The sequence below is a fragment of the Oryza brachyantha genome, chromosome 2 (genome assembly GCF_000231095.2).
Source record: "Oryza brachyantha chromosome 2, ObraRS2, whole genome shotgun sequence".
Taxonomy (NCBI): domain Eukaryota; kingdom Viridiplantae; phylum Streptophyta; class Magnoliopsida; order Poales; family Poaceae; genus Oryza; species Oryza brachyantha.
The window spans coordinates 3,041,172-3,063,309 of record NC_023164.2 but is presented as its reverse complement, the minus strand read 5'-3'; the positions used below and the strand labels follow the sequence as shown (position 1 = coordinate 3,063,309).

Genomic DNA, 22,138 nt, shown 5'->3' with positions numbered 1-22,138 from the left:
TTGATTGATCTGAATGATTTTCAAGCTGATAAACAGATAGGCAATGTTTATTTTAGTCATTACACCACTAAAACTCCTGAGTTAAAGCTTAAACAAAAACTCCTGAGTTAAAGCTTAAACAAACACAAATATTTGACAAATCAGCTATCACTTTCTTTTCCTGGACCAAACCTCACCAGAATCATATAGTGAAAAATACTCTAAGCAGCTCTCAACAGTCTTTACAAATCTAGCAGATGGTTGTTGTATGACCACATTAATCCAAGTATGAATTAGTGCATCAGCACATGGTAATACAGACAGACCTTGCCTTTATATGTATGTTTACACTTGCACATGCATAGAAACTACTCAAAACAAGGCTAAATCATGGTAGCCCACTAGTCTTTGCCAAGACACAAAGGTAAAACAGTCCCCTAATACAATACATCTGAAATTACTGAAAGTGCTAATTAATATGAGCCTTGAGCTAAGTTGTAGAAGTAGATATAAAACATGATAAAACTAAAACTTGCTTAAGCAGGCTGGACCACTTCTTGGAGTTTGGAAGTATGGCACTTCCTGCCAGAATGATAACATGTGAAAAAATACAGCCATGAAGCCAATGGCACCTAGCCACCTACAGTGCACTTGCACTTGAAAGTGCAGGAGAGTAAATTTAGAATAGAAGAAATACCTTGTCCAAGTTATGTAACAAGGGTACTAAACTTGGACTGGACTTCACTACGCAGCAAAAGGATAACACGCATATATATTACTAAAGCAAAATTCAGATGAAAATGTCCTCTAAGAGAGCAGGCACCTCCGCACATTTAGATGAAAATGTTCTCTAGGAGAGTAGGCTTCGGCATAACTAGTAAGATTTGGCATCACAGTATCCACTGAACTATGATTGACCTGCAACCAAGCTAAAACTACACCTACAAAAACTTCATGACAGAGTACTTCAGGCCAATTGGGTGAGGCCAAGGTGATCTCACAGCGATTGGTGTCAATTACCATGTCAACCAAAACATGATGAGTCGAGTATTCAAATTCCAAGCCAACCCCCAAGGATTACAAATACAGGGTACATACTGGGCCAGTGTATTGAACAGTGCCTCATAGGTGCAGAATTCGATATAAGCGAGCTGCTAGTACTAAACCCCTACCAAATTGTAGAACAAATCACATCCACGTCGATCGACACAAAGCAACATGATCGAGGCAGACGATCAAGGGACAAAATATACCTTGCGGCTGAAATCAGCCGGATCCGACGATGATGTTGTTGATGGGGATGAAGATGAGCTTGACGAAGAAGCCGACGAAGCCCATGACGACGAACCCGATCGCCGTCCGCGCGGCCACCTTGGTGAACTCTGCAAGACGACCCACAACCAACATGAGATCCGGCGCGAGCGCGAGCGCGAGCGCGACGCGAGCCTCACAGGCCAGCAGCGGATCGGGATCGGGATCTGCGCCCTCGCTTCTACTCACCCTTGCGGTCGGGCTTGTGGCAGCGCTTGACGAGGCGGACGCTGTCCTTGGCGAACTCGCGGAGCGGGTCGACTACCGAGTCAACGGCGTCCATGGCGGCGGCGGCGGCGGCGGCCGGAGATCTCACGAGGCTTCGCCTTCGCGGGTGGAGAGAATGGAGATCGCCTTTTTTTTTTTTTTGCGCGTTGCCTTGCGTGCGTCTCCTTCTCTCTCTAGTTATGTACGAGCGATTCCGCATTCTTCTACCAGATGGGCCTCGTGGGCCAGCCACATCCATGGGCCGTGATCCCTGCCGCTTCGTCGTGGGCCTATCATAGATGGGCCTCGTCTAGTATGAAAGGCTCGGCCCAATAGGCCCACCCAAATTTGCGGCGACTGGGAAGGCAGCGCAGGGAAGGGCCAACGGCCAACCTCGCTGCGTGATGCAACGGTTTGTTCATTTTTTGTTGCCGTTTTCAATCTTCTTTAAAATTTGAAAAATCTAAAATTTAAATTTGACAATTCTAAAATTTAGTGAGGCAGTGAACTAAACATACAATTGCCAACAGGTAAGGCCTCATTGCTTATTTTCCTCCAAAATCCCTCTAGAGTAGCTCATTCCATATAAATGTCAAAGGAATTGGAATTGGTATGGATCAATCATTTGATTCAAAGTGATTCATTTGATTTCCTACAGAAAACAAATCCTCTATAATTCCTATGATTTTTTTGTTTCAAGGGAACCTAACTACTACCTTCGTCCCGAAATAAGACCATTTTTCAGTTTTTTGGTATAATGTTTTGACTCTTCGTCTTATTTGGAATATATTTGCGATTAATATTTTTATTCTTACTGGATGATAAAACGCAAATAGTACTTTATGCGTAACTATTTTTTTAAGTTTTTGTACGAATTTTTCAAATAAAACAAATGGTTAAACGTTAGGCATGGAAAAACAAAAAAATAAAGTTATTATAGAACGGACGTAATATTTTTTTTAAAAAAAACGAATAAGCTCTAAAACAGAAATCGGTAAGGTAAGACTATCATCTCAGGCATCAATCAAAGTGTTACTTATAATTTACTGTACAAGTCAAAAGCGTCTGGAGAATATTATCTTGTAGACATGTACTACAAGTTGGATAGGGCATGGAAAAAGGAATTAAGCATCTAGTCCGAGTTGTCGGTTTGCTCAGGAATTCAAGAATTCTCAACATTTCAGGTGCAACAGTCAACTACACTTGCAGTTAAGGGAGAGAATCTGACCATGTGTCCTTCTTTCACGTGGGATCATCATTTCCACATAGGAGTACTTGGTCCTCGTCCTTTTGCTTTTAAAAGCAAAAACATCGAACGATATAGTTATAAAAAATAATTTATAAATAATATTTTATATATGTGTTCGATCTAGAAGCCAAGACCAATAAAATAAACTGCGATAAAAAAAACTCTAAAATCAATCATAAATTTAAGGTTAAAAATTTATATTTTCGCTTATAACCATAAGCAAAAAACCCAAAGATGAGAGTGCTCGATATCAGCTAATCATATTATTCCTTGCTTTAGTAGTTGATATGCCAAAGTATGTCAAAAGCTATTCATTCTAAACAAAATTAACTAGGGATAGTTTTGGTTATCTCTTCACAAAACAACCTAGCCGAAATCGGTCCATGCAGACAAGAAACATTGTAGGGCAGCTGACAGCTCATGGGCAAAGAACATGAACCTGTCCGAGGTCAGGGTCAGACACACTTTCCATGCAAAACGGGCGTCCCTTCAGCAAGTCTGCACGCCCATGATGATGCTTCTTGCCGGCTCTGGCCCTCCGGATTATAATGTTCTTGCATTGCATTGCATGCCTTTTTTGTCCATGACAAAGGCCTATTTGGTTGGAAGAAATTTGCAGAAATTTTTGCAGATTGAACTGCTTTATGGGGAGACATGTAAAATTTCTCACCATCATCTTTTCATTTCTGCTAATGCTTATAACGGCATGCACAGTGCGGCAAGGTATCGTATGGTTTCAGATAAAAACATCAAAGATTCCCTCCAGCTCAACTCAACCCGTGTCCCTGCAGAGCTTCTCGTCACCTCTGCAGGGCACGCTCGCCTCGTCAGTACCATAGTTCTTTTGCCAACGAGAGGTAGAACCGGCGAGGGAGAGCAGAACAGACACGTTGGGAGAGCGCCGAGAACTTGCCGCTGCTGCCGAGGAGAGAGCGCCACCGCCGGGACTCCAAATCCGAGGAGAGAGCGCCGCCGCCGCAAGCTACACCTGGAGGATGCCGCCACCAGGACCAAGCTCTGCCGGGAAGACGCTACCGGCTACGCGCACTGAGCACTCACCGGGAGGATGCCGCCGGCCGCACGCGCTGAGCACTCTGCCAGGAGGACACCGTTGCCGGGACTAAGCTCCGCCGGGAGGATTCTGCCGGCCGCACACGCCGAGCACCCCGCCGCCGACCACTCGTCATCGATGAGAAGGAGAGAGAATGAGAGGTGAGAGTGAGAGTGAAGAGAGCTGAGAGGTGAGAGATAAAAAAATAAAGTAAGTTTTTATGGGACCTACGTTAAGCAGTGCTTCACTGTGAGATCAGTTCATCCTACGTGACACTTGCTTTTTTAACTGGAACCACTCCATCGAATAGCTTGCATAGTGCATGCCTAAGTCAAAATTCAAATTTTTAACCTCAAATTTAGAGTTAATTTTAGAAGGGTTTTTTTACGGAAGTTTATTTTTTAGCCTTGGCTTTTAGGTCACTCAGAATATATATTTATATATAAATTTTATTCATAAATTATTTTCATACGTAAGTATGCCTAAAAAAACCAAACAACCGCCATGTGTTCCAAAGGAGCCCGTAATCTGCTCCAGCGTTTGTATGCTTGTTTCGTACTACTTATTTTTAACGTACTGTACATGTATTTGTGCGCATTGAACTGAGAAAATTGCTATTATAGCAGCATCAAAGTGTGCATTCGCTGGTATACCATTCTATAATTTGCATTCGTTAAAACACCACTCTCAAACAAGCTAAGCTTGTCAAAATAACATTTATCCCTTTTGGTACAAATAAAAAAAGTTTAATCCATATTTTTATAACGACTAAAATACCCCTAGCTGAAACGATTGAATTGTAACGTCGGTCTGATTTAAACTTAAGTACTAGTTATCTATATTAGATACTTATCTCCATTAGAACATGATTTAAAATATTCGTTATATATTCGTTATAAAATGTTGCAAAAAAATTAACAGACACGCTATAGAATTATTAAAGAAACCAATCATAGCATTTAAATACTTTACATAATTTACCGTCAACAAAAATAACATCTCATTAACCTGAACAAAATGCATAGCTTATTCAACTAGGCTACAACACGGTGAAAAAAAACTAGTCTACAACACGATGCAAAAAAATCAATCATTTCTAATAGAAAAAAACAATGATAGCTAGCTCAATTATTTTATACAAGGGTATTTTGGTCCGCGTAGTTATTGAAATGTGGTTTAAACATTTTTAATTTGCAGCAAAGAGGACAAATGATATTTTATCAAGCTTGATTTGTTTGAGAGTGGTATTTTAGCGAATACACATTGTAGAATGGTATACCAGCGAATGCACATTTTGATGATGCTATAATAGCAATTTTCTAGATTGAACTATAGTCCCTCCGTATTTGAAAATATAAAAATATTGACTTTGTTCATTTATACTTCCAAAACTTTGCCCATCAACGATTCCTAAAATATTTAATTTGAAAAGAAACATATTTTCTTTACGAGTACTTTTACAGCATTGTACTCCCTCTATTCTTTTTACCAACATCGTATAAATAAAAGTGGAGGGAGTAATTTTGTTAGATTTATTATTATATTACTAATAGAAAATAGTAGTTACAGTTATTTATCAAACAACGAATAAAGTCAATAATAAAATGTATTTAAATACGCAGGTTGTAATTCATCAGAAGTAATCTACAGCTCGCTACAATAATTAATTTACTCATCTCAGTGTATTTACAGCCCCTTAATTTAACTTTCGGTGCAGTAAAAATGACACATGAAGAAGGCGCAAAAAAATAATCATATTCAAAGAAAAGAGAGTAATTAACAGTTCTATTATCTTAATTATGATACTCCCTCCGTTTTATAACGTAAGACGTTTTAGCTATGCTTAGATTTATCTATTAACTAATGTATATTGTTTATATATTGTTTATATATATATGTCTAGATTCATTGATATCTATATGAATTTAGGATACACAACATATGAAACAGAGGTATTAATTATGACCTTAATTTTGCGTTGAGTTAGAGCTAGTAATTACAGCGCTGTGACTACTGCTATTTTGCTCGCTTGGGCTCTGCGCCTGCGGCTCGCCGTCGCCGGCTGGCCGCGTGCTGGCCTCGCACTCCGCCGTCGTCTTCGCCTCCGTCGACGACGAGCCGGAGGCGCCGCAGCTGCAGCAGACTGCCATGCCGACCGCCGCGGCGTCCGCGGCACGCGTCGACGACGGGGTGGCGAGGAACGTCGGCCGCTCGTCGCCGGCCATGATGACCACCACGTGGTCCCGCCACCGCCCGGCCTGCCCGGCGCCCCCGGCGGCCGAGCCCTTCTCCCCGCCGTCGTCCCGGCTCTCCCGTCCGCCGCCGCCGCCGTCCGAGCTGCTGCCGGCGAGCTTCCAGTAGGAGCACGCCAGCGCGAGGAGCGACAGCGCTATGAGCCCCAGCATCGCCGCGAGCCCGCCGAACAGGTACGGCACCGGCGACTGCCACGGCGACCGCGGCGCCGGCTCGACGGCGCTCGAGCTCGGCCCCGCCGCCGACGCCGCCGGGCCGTGGACCATGGTGTACTCGGCTCCCGGCCTCATAGCTGCAGCATGCCAGTGTCAGCTTGACAGCTTCTCTCTGTTGCTTCAGACAGAGAGATGTGGCAATGTGTATACTTGGCATGGTCCCTATTTATAGAGGTCCATGAAATAAGTGAAGCTACCACAAGTTCAAACATGACACGAAAATGACAAATCGATGAGAAAAAGATGTTAATTACTGCACTAACAATAGCAGGCTATAAGCCAAAGATAAGAGGGGAGAGAAAGGAGAAGTGGACTACTAATTTGTAGTCGCTGTAGTACGGGCTCCAAGACACTGTGTCTGTATGACATGTGGGACCATGTATTAATGTTTTATAGATAACTATTATATGAATTAGCTATTAGATTGACTATAGATTATGAATTAGTTATTAGATTGACTATAAATAAATTGGAGCTAGTAGTTGGATATACTATTAAACTTGCTCTAAGCAAATTGAAGCCTAAATGATGATAGTATATATCAATACTCATCGTTTTGGATAAAGACAAGATATCTTAAAAAATAACTTTAACCACTATTTTTCATTACTATATATACATATCAGCAAATTATCATTTTATTGAAACAATTTTAAAATTAGTCTATACATATGGTCTGTATATTTTTGATGCAAATATATTTAAAAATTATTTATATAGTTCAACTTCTTAAAAGTTTGACATCAATCCTGAATAAAACAACACTAGATGTTATGAAAATAAACTGCTTATGGAGTGGTTGACAAGTTATTTATTCAGAGGCCAGTTTGTTAGGTCACTACTAAAGTGACTAATTAAGTAACTAAGTAATTGAAGCTACAAGTACTAACGTGAGAAGAAAATGCCAGCAATGAGAAAACGATATTAGTGCGGTAAGTAAATTAAATTGAAGTCTAAATGATGATATAAAATTATAAATTGTTTGTGGACAGATTCACAGAAGTTATTTCTTCAAAGGTCAATTTGTTAGGCACAATGCATGATTATGTCAAGAAATTAATCCTACATATGTAGTAGCTAGCTAGTACTTAGGACAGTGCAAGATCAAGGTGTGTCATGATATGACAAGATTTGTAAATCCTATATCAGAAGCTTAATTACCAAAATAAACCTATCATGCTAGCTAGAAAGCTACCAATCAACTAATAAATCGGTTAATTCTTTTCCTAGATTACAAGGGTCTGAAAATAATCTGCATCTGATTTGCCACTGGTCTGACGGTAAGCATATTCCAAAAGCACCCTGGTTTGCTTGATTGGCCTGCTAACCTGATATTCTCAGTGCAAGCATGGTTGTTAAGTATAACAGCTGCAAAAGCAGCTCTCTTTTGAAGCTTTAGTTGGCACTGCATGACACTGGTTAGTTGCATATCTAACACTAAACTCGCTTTTGGACAATCTGGGATTAGATCTCAAGTTGAAAAGAATCATGCATGCTTATCTGCTGTTGATCTGATCAGACAAATCAGGAGCAGAGGAGTAGCAGTGAAGGGATACATGTTTCTTCTCCATGTTCTGTTATAACTGAAACCCTTTTTCCAGCATTGGTAGCTGGATCTTGCATCACTTCTGAAACAAACTTTTTTCTTTCTTGAGTTTGTTCTTATTGAGTTGGTAAATTTGGTTTTCTTTTCTGCTCCAAGTTTGGCCTAGAAGGCAATGGGGGAAAATATACAGTTGCAAGATATTGCAAGCTATTAGCAACTGGTAGCAAAACCATGTTCTTATCTGGAATCATCTTTGTGCATATGTTCAATTAATCTGAAGTGGACTGAGCATTACATGGATCGCATATGTTGGGGGAAGACCAGTGTTGCCTTCTTTTTTTTAATGGAAAGGCTTTGTAAAATTTATAGATGGCAAAACAGAAACTGTTTCCTGTAAGATTCATGCAATTTTTTTTTCCTACAACACTTTGGCGCTCTCTGCAAGAGGGAATATTTTAAACTTTTCAATCATATCATATAACCTTTTCACAAAAAAAAACAAAAGAAAATATTATACCTTCTCGTTCACTATTGATGTTGCTTGTTGGGGAGAGTAATTAATCTCTGAACTCTCAAACTCTTACCTTACAGAGGGTTACTCTTAAAGGAACTGCTTTTGTGTGATATTTATAGTTTTAACTTCAGCACATGATAAATTTAGACAGAAGAAAAAAAAAGCAATGGTACACTTTTGTTGCAATAATTGAGATATTGGCGAGATTCGCCTTCTTACATCAACAGAGTTTCGGTTTTCTGCGTAAATCTTTTTAGCAATCACGTCTAAAGGTGAAAACTACACCAAAGTGTTTTTGATTTGAAATTATACATGCACCAAAGTGTTTTGGTTAAAATTATACATTAATCAAATATGTAAAAGTTGTAGAATCTAATGTGACAGATAAGGCTTTAGTGTTTCTAAAAGTAAAGGATAATGTCATAATGCTCTAGTGTGTTGCTTCACCTCTCCTACTACTTCAATAGTCTCCAGTCCTTTTATTCAAAAGGCAGTGAGCTATCATTTTTGGGAGAAAGGCAATAGCAATCCTTTTTATAAAAAAAGTTTGAAAGCTTTTGGATGCACCATGAGATTTAGCCAACTAAAAAAACGAAATTATTGCAATTCGAAATGTGTTTGGGCACAGTTGACGATGACAAATTGAACAGTGCATCAACTATGCAAGTCGGTTCCTCCTTTCACTCCTTAATTTCTCCTTTTTTTCGATGCACGTTGTTTGCAAGATACATAGAATATACAGATGCTCACTAGGTTGTGATCAAAACGCAACCTTTACTAAAGAAAAATGATTACAGAATGGAAGAATTTTGTTCCATTAACAGATCGCACCTAAAAATCTTGACATTTTTTTATCAACGTGAAACAACAACATCAGCGTTTTATTTATAATCTCGATACAAGCACAAATGTTATCAACTTTTATGTCCGAAATTAAAGGTACTAAACTCTGAATTTTAACATGGCTAGTAATATACTCCTACGTTGCAACAGGTCCATATAATTAATGATAGACTGGGCATGTCTTTAGAGAAAAGAAATTATTCGTACAATTGATGATGAACTACGTATGCCCATGGAGAAAAGAAAAATTTTCTTTTAAAAAACCACATGTTTTTTTTGTTTTTAAAGTAATGTTTTTTACATGACTTGGGATAGAAAGAAGAACGGATGACTCAACTTTTAAGTATTAGAGATGATTCCTTTTACAGAGAAAGATTTCTCGTCAAAAAACATGTTGTGTTCTTTTAGATAGATGAGGATGATGATGAAATATCTTCTGACTTTTGTGATACCTATTTAATGCTATAAACGAAGAAATTAACTGTGATAAAGTTAAAAATCTATTTTAGAAATATAAGATGATGAACTTTTATATAGAAATATTTTTTTAAAAGTACTTTTTAACAGCTCGGGAAACACACACGCAAAAAAGCCAAGGAAAAATCTACCTAAACTGATTTTCTTTTTACTGATTAGGAAGCTTGATGCAAGATTCATCCTTATACCAGAAAAAACAAACTTTGTTCAATAAATCAATAGCTATTGCTTGATACATGGACACGGTTGAATTAATTCGAGTATCTGATTGGAGTCCACTGCCAGATGATCCAATTGGTTGGGCTATCACCATCAAGTCGGCCCATCGATTATGTCCTTTCCTTGATGGATTTATATAATTATTAGAACACTGCAAAAGTGAAAAAAAATGCAAATGATTCTCTCTATGCTTAATTGAGTTAGTTCGTTGACATGGAATTAATCATGGTATCTATCCCCTTTTGGTTTTTGCGTGCTTTGGGCTTATATGCATACTGCATGCAAGATGTAATTGTTTGGGTGATTGCGTGGCTTTGAACTTCTTTTGTTTTTTTAGTTGCACAAATAGGCGTCATAATCTGGTCTGGTTACCGTTAAAACCAACTTTGACACTAAATAGAACCCATTCAAAATATTTAACCTTTAAGTTCTGTATTCTCATCGTCTGCTGATTGACTTGTCAGCTCCAACTAAAATTCAAATTTTAAAACATAATTTTAGAATTTTCTTCATCAAAGTTTATTTTTCAACTCTAGCTTAATTTTAAAAACCAATATATAACAACCTAGTTTAACCAATCAAAGCTGCACTTGTCTAAGAAAAAAAAAACACATACAAACATACAGTAACTATAAAGTATATATTGTGGTTGATATATTTAACTCATAAAGTATAAAGAACTTTATAAAGCCGGATATTCTAAATTGACTTCAGTCTGAAGAGTTAACTCAACCAAAATTCTCATCAATCTGTTTGTAGGGAGAACAAAGTTTAAACAGAATCCTAACTGTGTTTAAAAAAATAAAACATTTCCCACAATACTTTAAAGGAAGTTTATCACTTTATCTGCAAGAGATTAAACCTATTCCGGACTAGGAGCAGATCGAATCAATCATATAAAAAGTGGGCAGATTAGCTGGGCTGACAGAGTGACAGCACACTGAAGCTGGGGACAAAGAGCGAATAGCATCCATGAGGAGGCCATGGCCCCAGCTCCATGAGCTTGCCGGCCACCCGCCGCGAGCCGACGCCGGTGTGCCCTACGCCGGTCGCCGCCGCCGCTCGCCGGGATAAGCTCAGACCCGCCCAACCTGAAGATGCCACACGAAAGAGAAGGAGACAAATGGTAAAAGAAAAAGGCGCCATCTTTTTGGCGGGAGAAAAGAAACAACATTATCGTCATCAACCCAAAAAAAAAAAGAGAGAGAGAGAGAAAAAGAAAAGCTTGCGAATTCGCGACGCAACTGATGACGAACTGGGTCAGTGCAAGTCCCCATCGGATGATCAAATCATGCAATGCCCCCGCCATAGTGCCATGCCTGATCTCTGGAATTTGCTTTCGGCCTCTCTGCCCACCGAAATCGAATCGGGGCTTTTGGTTGCAGGTTGGCAATGGCCGCCTATGCTGCCGCTGCATTTGCGCCTGCATATATTCAGTAGGGGACTGTAGCCCAGGTGCTTGGGGAGTGGGGACACTGTTGCTGCATATCGGATCGAGAAATCTTTAGGGATTCGTTGTAGTATTGTTCCTGCAGTGATAGCAGCTAACATGTGGGATCATGACTACATGCTAGAGCATTCACGCTGCGGAGATGTGGCGAGTGGTCTCACCACACCGCGTCCTCTGTTGGTTACCGCGGAGAAGAGAGAGGGCAGGGCAAGTAGCCTCATCAAGCTACTTACATATTTGCAAGACGTAGTGGTTTCGGCAAAGGATAGCGCTAGGGCACGGCAGGGGTTTGTGCTATTAGGTCATACCTTTGTTGCCTCGTGCCTTGGCGTAGGCCCCATCATTGTACATGACTGGAGAAGAGAGAGTGGTGGTTGATAACCAAGAAGGGAGAGAGAGTGCAGCAACCGAGAAGGGTGAACCCGATTATCTTGTCGAGCTCCATGCTTGTCGTTGCCCGCCTTAATCCCGAGATACGTGTTGCACGGCCTAATATAGTTGGCCAAATGGGCCGCCCGGCACGGCCAAGGCATGATCGGGCCCATGTCAGAATGCGTCAGGTTGGCACGGCCTGATAAACCTATCGGGCTATGCCGTGCTGGCCCACGAGCAACACCGGCGGCCCAGGCACGGCCCAATACCTACTCGGGCCGTGTCGGGTCGGCCCGAAGGCACGATGACCCACAGTGCTTCTTCAATAAATAAGTCTATATCTCATCCCTCACTTCTCTGGGCCGTTGAAATAAGCCTATTTTCCCCTCTTCTTTGGGTTGTCATATATATAGTTAGAGTAAATCTATTTTGCATACTTTTCTTTTTGCTAGACCTTATATGAATAAATTAAGTCTATTTTAGGTCCTTAAAATATTTTTTTAGTTGAACCGGGCTGTGACAAGCCAGCCCAGCGTGCCGAGGATACAACATAGGCATGGCCCAATCGTCGGGCCCAACACCAATCGGGCCATGTCGTGTTTGGGCCGGGCCATGACGTCGTGCCTTGGGCCAGGCCGTCGGGCCTCGGGCCTTATTGCCAACTATACCGCCCAAGCTCCATGCAGCACCGCTCGAGCTCCACATTGCCCAAGCCTTGCCTAGACATGGCGTCGTTCGGTGATAATGTTTAGGAGAAAGAGAGAAGCGGTTTTAGTGATATCTTATATCACTTTTCTGCATGAAGGTGTTGAGGGTCAAAATTTAGTCTACGTGATATTTGAGACCACTCATATAAAGCTCTATGTACTACGAGTGTCCTTAGTGACTGCCACTGCAGAGGATCCGAACCCACGGGCGAGGACAGAACATGTACCTGCTGTGTTCACCGTCTGCCGCTGCTATTGTTCCTCATTGGCTATCTGAATATGATGCTGCTGCACTTTTATACCCCTCTCCAGCTTACTCCATAATTTCAGGCTTTCACCTACCAAACCATGGGTGATGGGTCGAAACTGGAAGCTGGAAAAGCAGCCACACAGGAAATGCAGAATATGCGATGATCAACTTGACCCCTTTTGCTTCCTCTGAACCTTTGAGTTCACTGAACGCAGCCGATTCCGGCAGGTGTAGATGCTACTGATCCTGTTGATTTGGAACAGTGATCTCCAAATGAAAATGCAGTGGTTTCTTTTCATCCATATGGTCAGCTCAGGCTGTCCATTTCTTACCTTATTGGCATCACTTTAAAGCCTTTAAACTATTGCTAGTAATATCAGCTCTTGTGAAGAGTGAGGCCACGTTAAGTTGCCCCCTCTAAGTTAACTTATCCCCCGTTTTTCACGCGCACGCTTCCCGACTTGCTAAACGGTGTATTTTTGCAAAAAAATTCTATAGAAAAGTTGTTAAAAAATCATATTAATCTATTTTATATTTTTCAATAATTAATAATTAATTAATCATGTACTAATCTATTACTATGTTTCTATTACTATGTTTTTTGCCCCAGGGATAAATTAACTTACACCCTGGCTTCAGTTCATTGCTGAATCCCAATTCTGAGTTTCTTCTCCTTTTTCCTCTGAACCTTTATAGTAGGTTGCTGCCGAGTTGTTCCAGCCCTTAGCACGCCCGCAGCTTACACGTACAATTATAATATATAACTCACATCAATTCCTTAATGAGCCAATCAAAATTTGCATTTATTTGTCGAATTTTGCTTTTGGCCTCAGCATTTTTATGGGATGTCTATCATATGGGGATTTGAAAAATTACAATATTTGTTAAGAAAAATAATAAGAAAGTTACATAAAGATTTGGAAAGGTTACATGATAACTTTATGTAAATTGCGTTGTAACTTTATATAAATATTTGTATGAACCCACTCCATCCGCTCTAAAATATAAGTATTTCTAGGTTTTAAATCTTATACCAAAATATAAACATTTGCTATTCACAGTACTACTTATTTCATCAATCACTTCTTATTCAAAAAATTTTCAATTTTATCCTCACCTACCAATCAACCCCCATCCATAATTCATTTTTTATTTATTAAAGTGCATTATAACCATTTCTTAACCTTGATCTCTAATATACAATCTAAAAATGTTCTTTTTTCTTGTCATGAACACTCTCACACAGTAGTCATCCAATCGAGGAAGCCGGCCAATTACTTCCTTGGGACAGTGGAAACTAGAAAGAACAAATATGAAAGTAAAACCAGACAATCGCTGGGATCACACAAAAGCAGGAAATAAATGACACGACCTGGGCTTCTAATAACGAAGCGACGAAATAAATTGAAGGCTGAAGCAGAATCGAACGGTCCAAAAGATTGAGTGTTTTTCAGAAGAAAAATCTGTCGAAAAACGTATAGCAAAAAAAAAAAAAACCAAACTCCATTCTGAATTTCTGCAGCGAGAGAGAAGAAAATTTCTGTTGGTCTCAGTCTCTCATATGCACCCATCCTTCTACTTTTGCACTTGCTTATAAACACAAATTTAAATTTTAAGACTTAATTTAAAGTAGATTTTGTGTTTTTTATTATAGTTTATTTTTTAAAAAATAAATCGCTATAAACATTTATATAAAAGTTTTACCTATAAATTATTTTTGATTTCCAGCTCCGAGCCTCCGAAGCTCCAAATTGTACCTCTAGTCCATTTAGCAGACTTTAGCTCCATGACTTTGGCCCATTCAGAGTATCTTCCAAATTTCATCACAATCACCATCTTCTCCAGAAGACTGCAAATCAATAATGGTGCATAGTTCAGCAGAGGTAATACAAAACGGTATATGGTCGTCAGGAAGGTATGCCACCACCAGGAGATAAATAAGAAGTGTGTGGGCAATTTCTCATTTAGTCTAATATGTGTATGTCCTTGATGATAACACTAGTCCTTGATATAATTAACTCATAAGATGGCATGATCATTGCTTAAGAAACTCATCTGAATAGACATCACAAACTGTAATTTCCAATGACAAACAATCATTTCAAAATTTCAACCAAGCTAAACATTCCAAAAAAAAAAATCCTGAAAGTAAAGCTTGCAGTTGACCTATAGGATATGGGAAGGAAATAGCCGCAGGTATTGACGTGAAGTCATAAAACTGATGTGATCAAACATCAAAGACAAGTACCTAAGTTATACTACCTCCGTCTTATAATAAAGTCATTTTTTGATTTCTATATCCAATGTTTTGACCATTCGTCTTGTTTGAAAATTTTATATAAAAACTTTAAAAAATTTAGTACGTATAGAGTACTATATATATTTATATTTTATCATCTAGTAACAATAAAAATATTAATCACAAAAAAACTTTCAAATAAAACGAAGAGTCAAAATATTGTATCTAAGAACTAAAAAATAACCTTATTTCGGGACTGAGGCAGTAGTAGTCAGTAGTACGCACTTGTCCTAAAGGTACTGGAAATATTCTGTGATGATGCATTTTTTTACTCATATAGTCAATATCGTTTTTTTTAACAAACTAAAATGAATATTTGTGAAAGTCTACTCAAGCATATCACGTCAGGCTACATGGAAACAGTACATAGGTATATTATTGGCCCCCATATTACCAAATAATATGCTAATTTCATTTTAGTTGTTAAAACGTTGGTCAGTTCTAAAATGATGTTCCAAACGTAATGAATCATTCTCATTGATCATGCCAAATACACAGCTATTTCTTCCAAAGGCTATGAATATATACATAATGCAGTATCGTTCTAGAATAGATTAATACATTCTCATCAATTGCCAAACAAACATGCTGTAAATTTGTTATGAACACTACCGCTGCACCTTGATGATGGTGTTACCGAGCCGGAGAGGGAGAAGGCGGAGGTGGAGACCGGAGGAGGAATTAACGTGAGCGCCATGTCCATGAGCACGGTCAATGACGGATCTAACCAAAGATACTAGGAGAGTCTGAACAAGTTAGATAAAATTTCAACACTCTTGATCTTTACTATAAATTTTAGGGGGTATTTGTGAGGCTTTAATAACTTTAACGGAGATAGCGGGGGCTTGAATCCCGCCATCCCTATGCCAAATCCACCCTGAGCGGGGTAAACCCCTCCTGGTCCAGCCCGTGCCCCCGCATCTCCTCGGCCCTCGCTTCGTCCAGGCTGACGGCAGAGTGGCGCGAGCAGCTGCAGCATGGCACCGGCGACGGCGACGGCGGCCGTGGCGGCGCCGGTGGTGGAGGAGGGCTTTGGCTGGGGACGCACGCAACACGGCGATTCAATTTTACATTTAGGCCTTCCCTCTTGTTGCATTTTACGTTACAGGTCCTTTGTTTTTACCCTATATTGTCAATTAGGTCCCGTGAGAGGTTTACTCCATTTCTGGGCCGAATTTGCGAAGCGGCCCAATACTTTTCCTTCCAGAATTGGGCTCCATTTAAAAGTCCTGTGATTTTTTTTAAAATTGTTTGTTTCATTTTCATTAGTTTTTTTTTTGGTTGAAGAACTGTGTTTGCATTCCTACTACATGATGCTTTGTACGAAATTCTTGAATTTGAAACCATCTGCACCTGCAAGCCCAGGTCATTAGAACTTGGAACCTGGATCTCGGTGGTTTATTTTTCTCAGTTACATTAAAACGCACGTGCTTCTTAATTCAAGGAAAAGGTTGCACGTATTTTATTATTAAGCCATTTAATTACTTACAAACCATTTGTATTTAGTGAGTGTTATTGCTGTTTGTATTTATGTGAGCCTTTTGCTAGTTTAGTTTGCATAATGTGTTGCCACATGATATAATAGGACGGTAACTATTACTCTCTATCCACAAACAAATGTTTGACGTTGGCCAATTCAACGATTTTGGTGCTACGCAAGTCAAGCATGTCATGGCCGTATGAACAGAAATGAACCATCAAACAATCAAGTTCAAGTATGAGTAATCTTGATTCAAAAAACCAAGCATGCTATAAATTCGCCCAAATATTTGTCTTCATCATCAGTTGCTGCAAAACACCATACACACAGATCCGATGAACTAGTAGCCGTTCTAGCAAACACGATTACACACACTAGCTTGGCCTTGATCAGTGCAGGCTAGCTCAAAAAAAATTTAAAGGTTTGTGAGTTGTGATCACCTAGAGCTTGGCTTGTCCTAGCAAACACGCGTGCATGGTGAAGTACGTAGTACGTCGTTCGTATGCAACGCCAGCTTAGAATTCGTGATCGATCGATTTGCCGGCGAAAAAAAAACGTGCAAGAACAGCACGTGCACACGACCATATCCTAGAAGGTTGGCACGACGCCGTAGCCGGCGAAGTCGAGCATGACGGGCGGCGGCGGCGGCGCGGCGGCGTCGGCGTCGTCGGCGCGCTTGGCGAAGCGGCCCTTGACGCGCGGCCGCGTCTCGGCGTAGGCCTTGCGCGACGCGTAGCGGATCGTCTTCTCGAATCTGCGGTTCTTGCGCTTCTCGCGGTAGCGCATCAGCCGCGCCGCTCGGTCCTCTCCCGCCGCCGCCGGGTATGCCCTCCCGGCGGCGGCGCCGTCGACGCCGCTGAACTCCGGCGGCGCCACGCCGACGTCCATCGACGACACCTAGTTAATTACAGGGGGGAAGAAAAGAAATCAGAGTTAGGTGCATGGATCGGTGACACAAAAAATTGATGTAGCTTGTTCGTCCATGGCGTTCGTGCGCTTACACTATGGCTGGGTGTGGAGGCGTATGGCAGGTAGGCCGCCTTGGACTGCGCGAAGTCGAACTCGATGATGCCACCGCCGCCGCCGCCGCAGATGGCGTCCGGCACCAGCCCAACCTCCGACGACGAGCCCTGTTCGATCGGGAAGCCAAGCAAGAAAGATTAGAATTTGAGATGCACGCGAAGAGTAGGGATGCGAGGAAGAGCAAGCAAGGGCTTACGCTGTTGCCGAGCGACGCCGCCGCCGTGTAGGAGCTGTAGGACGGTTTGGCGCCGGCGGTGGAGCCGCCGGCGAAGCCCAGCTCCACCGGGGCACCGGTCGATCCGTTGTGGTTGGGCACCACGCTGTCGGCGTGAGGGAAGCGCGCGAGCTCGGGGGAGCCGCCGAGGTAGGGGTCCATGAAGTCGCCGAACAGGAAGTCCAGCCTCGTCGTCTCCTTGGCGGCGCCGACCGCGCCGGGAAGGTCGACGGCGGCGTCCTTCTCCCCGCCGAACAGCAGCGCGTCCGCCGCGTCGGCATGCGAGGCGGCGGATCCGATCGGCTGCACGGGGACGCGCTCGTGGCGCCGGGCCAGCGGGTTCGCGTCGTGGATGTCGGAGTCGCAGGAGGCGCACAGCGCCGCCGCGTCGGCCTTGCAGGTCACCGCGGCCGGCGCGAGCTCGCACACCTCGCACACCCAAACCCTCTCGTGCCCCGCCCTCGCATGCTCCGCGTCGCACCCGGCGCACAGATACCCTCCTCCTCCGCCGCCGCAGCCGCCACACGTCCGGCAGTGCACCGCCGCCGGCGCCGCCGCGCACGCGCCGCACCGCCTCCCGCCAACCCCCCAGTACCTCCCCAGCCCTAGCTCCATTACCAAGCAACGCACCTCGCCCGCGCGCTGCGATGTCACCCACGGCACGAAGCGAAGCTACCACGTTCCACGACGACGAGGAGGAGCTCGCGGCGCCGGCGAGCCGAGAGCAGTGGTCGCTTTATAGCGCGGGAAGGGAAGCGCCTCGATCCCGCGTAGCTTTTATTTTTTTAAACCTTTTTAACAAATAAATTTATTTCTAAACTTCGAAGAAAATATTTACAACGTATGAGCCTTTTGATTACGTCACCAACATTAGCATAGCAGAACAGCTTGTCAAAGTCATTGTCTTGCTATCGACAATGACGTGGCAAAACTGTTAAATCATGCTACGCTGACCAGATTACGTGATAACGTTATTTTGCCACGTCACCAACACTTACGTGACCAAAAGATTCAGTTTCAGAAAAAAATTTACTCACGACTGAGTAATAAAATTATTTGTTAAAAAATTTTATTTAATAAAAAATTTCGTCGGGTCGGGTCGGGTCGGGTCGAGGTGGGTTGAATTTGCCGGGGTTTATTTTTTCCAAAACCATCCGTTTGGGAAGGAGAGGAATGGGATGGGTAGGTGACTAGGTGGGGGAAGGACGGTGACGTGGCGGGGCGCGGGACACGTGGGCTTCCGTGGGCCAAGCGAAAATTGTGGGAAAAAAAACCCAGCTCGTGGGGGTGGAGGTGGTGGGCCCGCCTGTCTATTCTGGGCCATGCGAACGGTGGGGCCCACCAAGTGGGGGCGCCAACCCAACCAAACCAAGACGCCATCCATCCATCGCTCGCTTGCTCCTCCATGGATATGGGACTTGTGATGATAAAAATAATAAAAATTAACAAAAAAGCAAATCATCTCCTGATTCTGATTAGCGTCCATGATTAGACCGAAAGGCGCCGGTAATCACATCCAAAAGGTGTGCCATAAGCAGCCTGGCTTATGATAATCCAAGCTTTAAACTAGTGCTCCCATACTAACGCATATGTTTGCACTGTATTCCGTACCCCACATGACAATATTACATACACGACAAATCAACTTTGAGATGCAAAATTATTTATAAAAAAAGTTGAAAAAAACAGCAACGAGTGAAAAGTAATACCACTATCTTTTGCTTAGTGAAGATTACTGACTAGTCGCAAATCAAAAATACTAGTGGATGAGCAAGATCTATGGAGATATCACGATAGTCGACGGCCGGGGGAGGGGAGGATTTCAATCGACGTCGAAGCATTTAAATTCCATGGTGCAGAATCGAGTGTTTTTGCAAGAGACAAAGATTAGCTTTACGGGGGAGGAACCGAGGAAGGGCGGGCGGTTTGACCTGGTCAAGTAGAAGAGCAGCAGCTAGTGTCATGAAAGAAAAAGATCAGCGCTACTGATAAACAGGACATTTAATTTTTTGCCATTTAAAAAAATTAACGATAATGGATTTGTATGTGACACGTGGATCCTTATGTGTATGATATGTGAGGTCCAGCGATAAATCTATTATGACCAAACACAAAAAGTGATAAAAAGTTAATTATTCCATAGTAAACCGATGATTGTTTGTAGCGGGATATTTATAAAAGGAAAATAATTTTTAAATAAAGGTTTTATATACGTATTTTTAACGATACTTTAAAAACCTTAAATTTAATTTTAAATTTAAAGTTAAAAAAATAAATTTTATTATAAATATAAGGAAGAAAATATGGGGTGTCGCTGACCAGAACAACCTTCCATCAATCTCGTCGGCTTCAGCATTACCACTTGTGATTATTCGCGCTTGCCAGTCGATGTCCATCTTGGTGGAGTTTTCTTCTCACGTCTCGGTAGACGTTACCACTCCCATGTAATTACGAGTGAATTAAATTTGGAAAGCAATTTTATCGTATAAAGGTGTACCATATTTTTTATAAAATTAGGTACTTATTACCAACGTTTTATAAATAAATATTTTATATACATATTATTAGCGATCTAAAAGCCAATATTAAAAAATAAAATACCGTGAACCAAATTTAAAGTAGAAAATTGAAAATTTGTGAAAAGGTCGTTGGATAATCCTAACTATATAACTGTAGAATTGCCCTGTCCAAAATAAACAGGTTGGTTTAATAACGACTCAAAATAAAACTTTAATAATAAAAGTGAGTCCAAACTGCAATTTACACTAGAATTACTTCGTTTAAGCATTTCCAGTGCTACTTTATCTCATAAATCACTTCTCAACTCTCAAGTTACCCTTTTAAATTTTTTTCCTATCTTAGGTGATGTTTGGTTCTTTAGTCCTAACACTAAAAATTAGTCTCTGGACTAAAATCTTTAGTCCCTACTGTTTAGTTAGAGGGACTAAAAGAGACTAAAAATATATCATATATAGAAATTTTTGTTTAGGGGTTGATATGAAAGGAAGTTTTAGTCCTAATAAGTACCTATAGAAGGGACTAATATACTAATACAATTTTAGTCTCATTTAATCCCTCATATTTAGGTTTTTAGGGACTAAAGAAGACTAAAATAGAGAGACTAATGGATTAGTCACCTAAACCAAACAAAGTGTTACGCACACATACCTTCCATCCCAATACAATCATCATTTATTAAACACACCGCGGTTTTTCCTTGCCAACGATAATTCTTGTAGTTTGCGAGCATGTACTATTCCACACATGTTGAAGAGACCATTGCACCCATATTTTCCACGCAGCTTTTGGGTTTAAATTGAGTAGGACTTGTATGCCGTGTGTACCTTGTTTTAAAGAAGTTTCAAAGTTGGACTTTGTGTGCGGTTTGTGCTAGAAACACGTCGCATGGGAGCGTTGGACGCGCATGTATGTATTCTCTCCATCCTAAATTGATCATCATATAAGAGAAAAAAAAATCCCAAATTGATCATCTTATATCCCAAATTGATAATCATATAAGAGAAAAAAGAAATCTCAAATTGATCATCATATAAGAGAAGAGAACCTACTCTGCATTAATTGTAGTGTAAAAACCCCTTTGGTTCACATGCACATTAAATACTTACATGCAACTATCTAATCAGCTTTGGTGTGATTTGCTAATTTCAATTTTGCATGTATGCATGTAGCTTGGGATGTGTGACTCTAGCTTTTTTAATGCTAATTAAATAGATTGTTGGTCTTTGTACCCAAGCCTTAGAGCAAGTTCAATAATACAGCTAACTAGTGGCTCTAATTCATCTATAGTCAATCTAATGGTCAATTTATACAATAACTATCTATAAAACATATACTACTATGTCTCACTTGTCATACATATATTGTGTCTTGAAGTCTGTGTTGTAGTTGGCTACAAATTAGTAACTCACTACTCTTCTCTCTCCTCTCTTATCTCTTTAAAATATATTTGTAGCTGGCTTATAGCCTGCTATTATGCCTGCTTTTATATGATGATCAATTTGGGATGGAGAGAGTACTACTGCGGACGTGCTGCCGGTCCGTAGCAGTTGAACGAGCCCTCCAAGTCTCCAACACCAACTGGATTGAAAAGCCCTTACATGTTATTTTGCACTGTTTTTTCTCAGAAAATACCAAAATTTTTAGTGTAAAATTCTAATACGTTAAAATGCATGATAACTTAGGTCTTAACTTTTATATTAAAAAATATAATAGCTCAAGATACTTTTTTAATAATATTAAAAAAAAACTCTATTTGCACACGGCCACAAGCAGCAATATATGCACTCTGTTCTCTCTTCCAGCCTAGCTCATCTGTCCTTCTCAGTTTCGGCCTTCTCTAAGTTAAACTAACCTTCTTATTTTTCACGCGCACGCATTCCGAACTGCTAAATAATATATTTTTTGAAAAAAAATTCTATAGGAAAGTAGTTTCAAAAAATCATATTAATCTATTTTATA

General features: G+C 41.0%; 2 protein-coding genes across 2 annotated transcripts; both read right to left on the bottom strand.

The window, feature by feature from the left end:
- Window positions 1-5,702: 5,702 nt before the first annotated feature.
- Window positions 5,703-6,389, bottom strand: LOC121053639 (protein GLUTAMINE DUMPER 4-like). Its single transcript, XM_040521367.1, has one exon. The coding sequence runs from the start codon at window positions 6,338-6,340 to the stop codon at window positions 5,765-5,767; it is 576 nt and encodes a 191-aa protein (XP_040377301.1). The 5' UTR covers window positions 6,341-6,389; the 3' UTR covers window positions 5,703-5,764.
- Window positions 6,390-16,605: 10,216 nt separating this feature from the next.
- On the bottom strand, window positions 16,606-18,356 carry LOC102701333 (zinc finger protein CONSTANS-LIKE 3-like). The gene is made up of 3 exons (XM_006648308.3): window positions 17,642-18,356; window positions 17,424-17,552; window positions 16,606-17,319 (listed from the first exon to the last, which is right to left on the bottom strand). The coding sequence occupies exons 1-3, from the start codon at window positions 18,272-18,274 to the stop codon at window positions 17,011-17,013; spliced, it is 1,071 nt and encodes a 356-aa protein (XP_006648371.2). The 5' UTR covers window positions 18,275-18,356; the 3' UTR covers window positions 16,606-17,010.
- Between the last annotated feature and the right edge of the window lie 3,782 nt (window positions 18,357-22,138).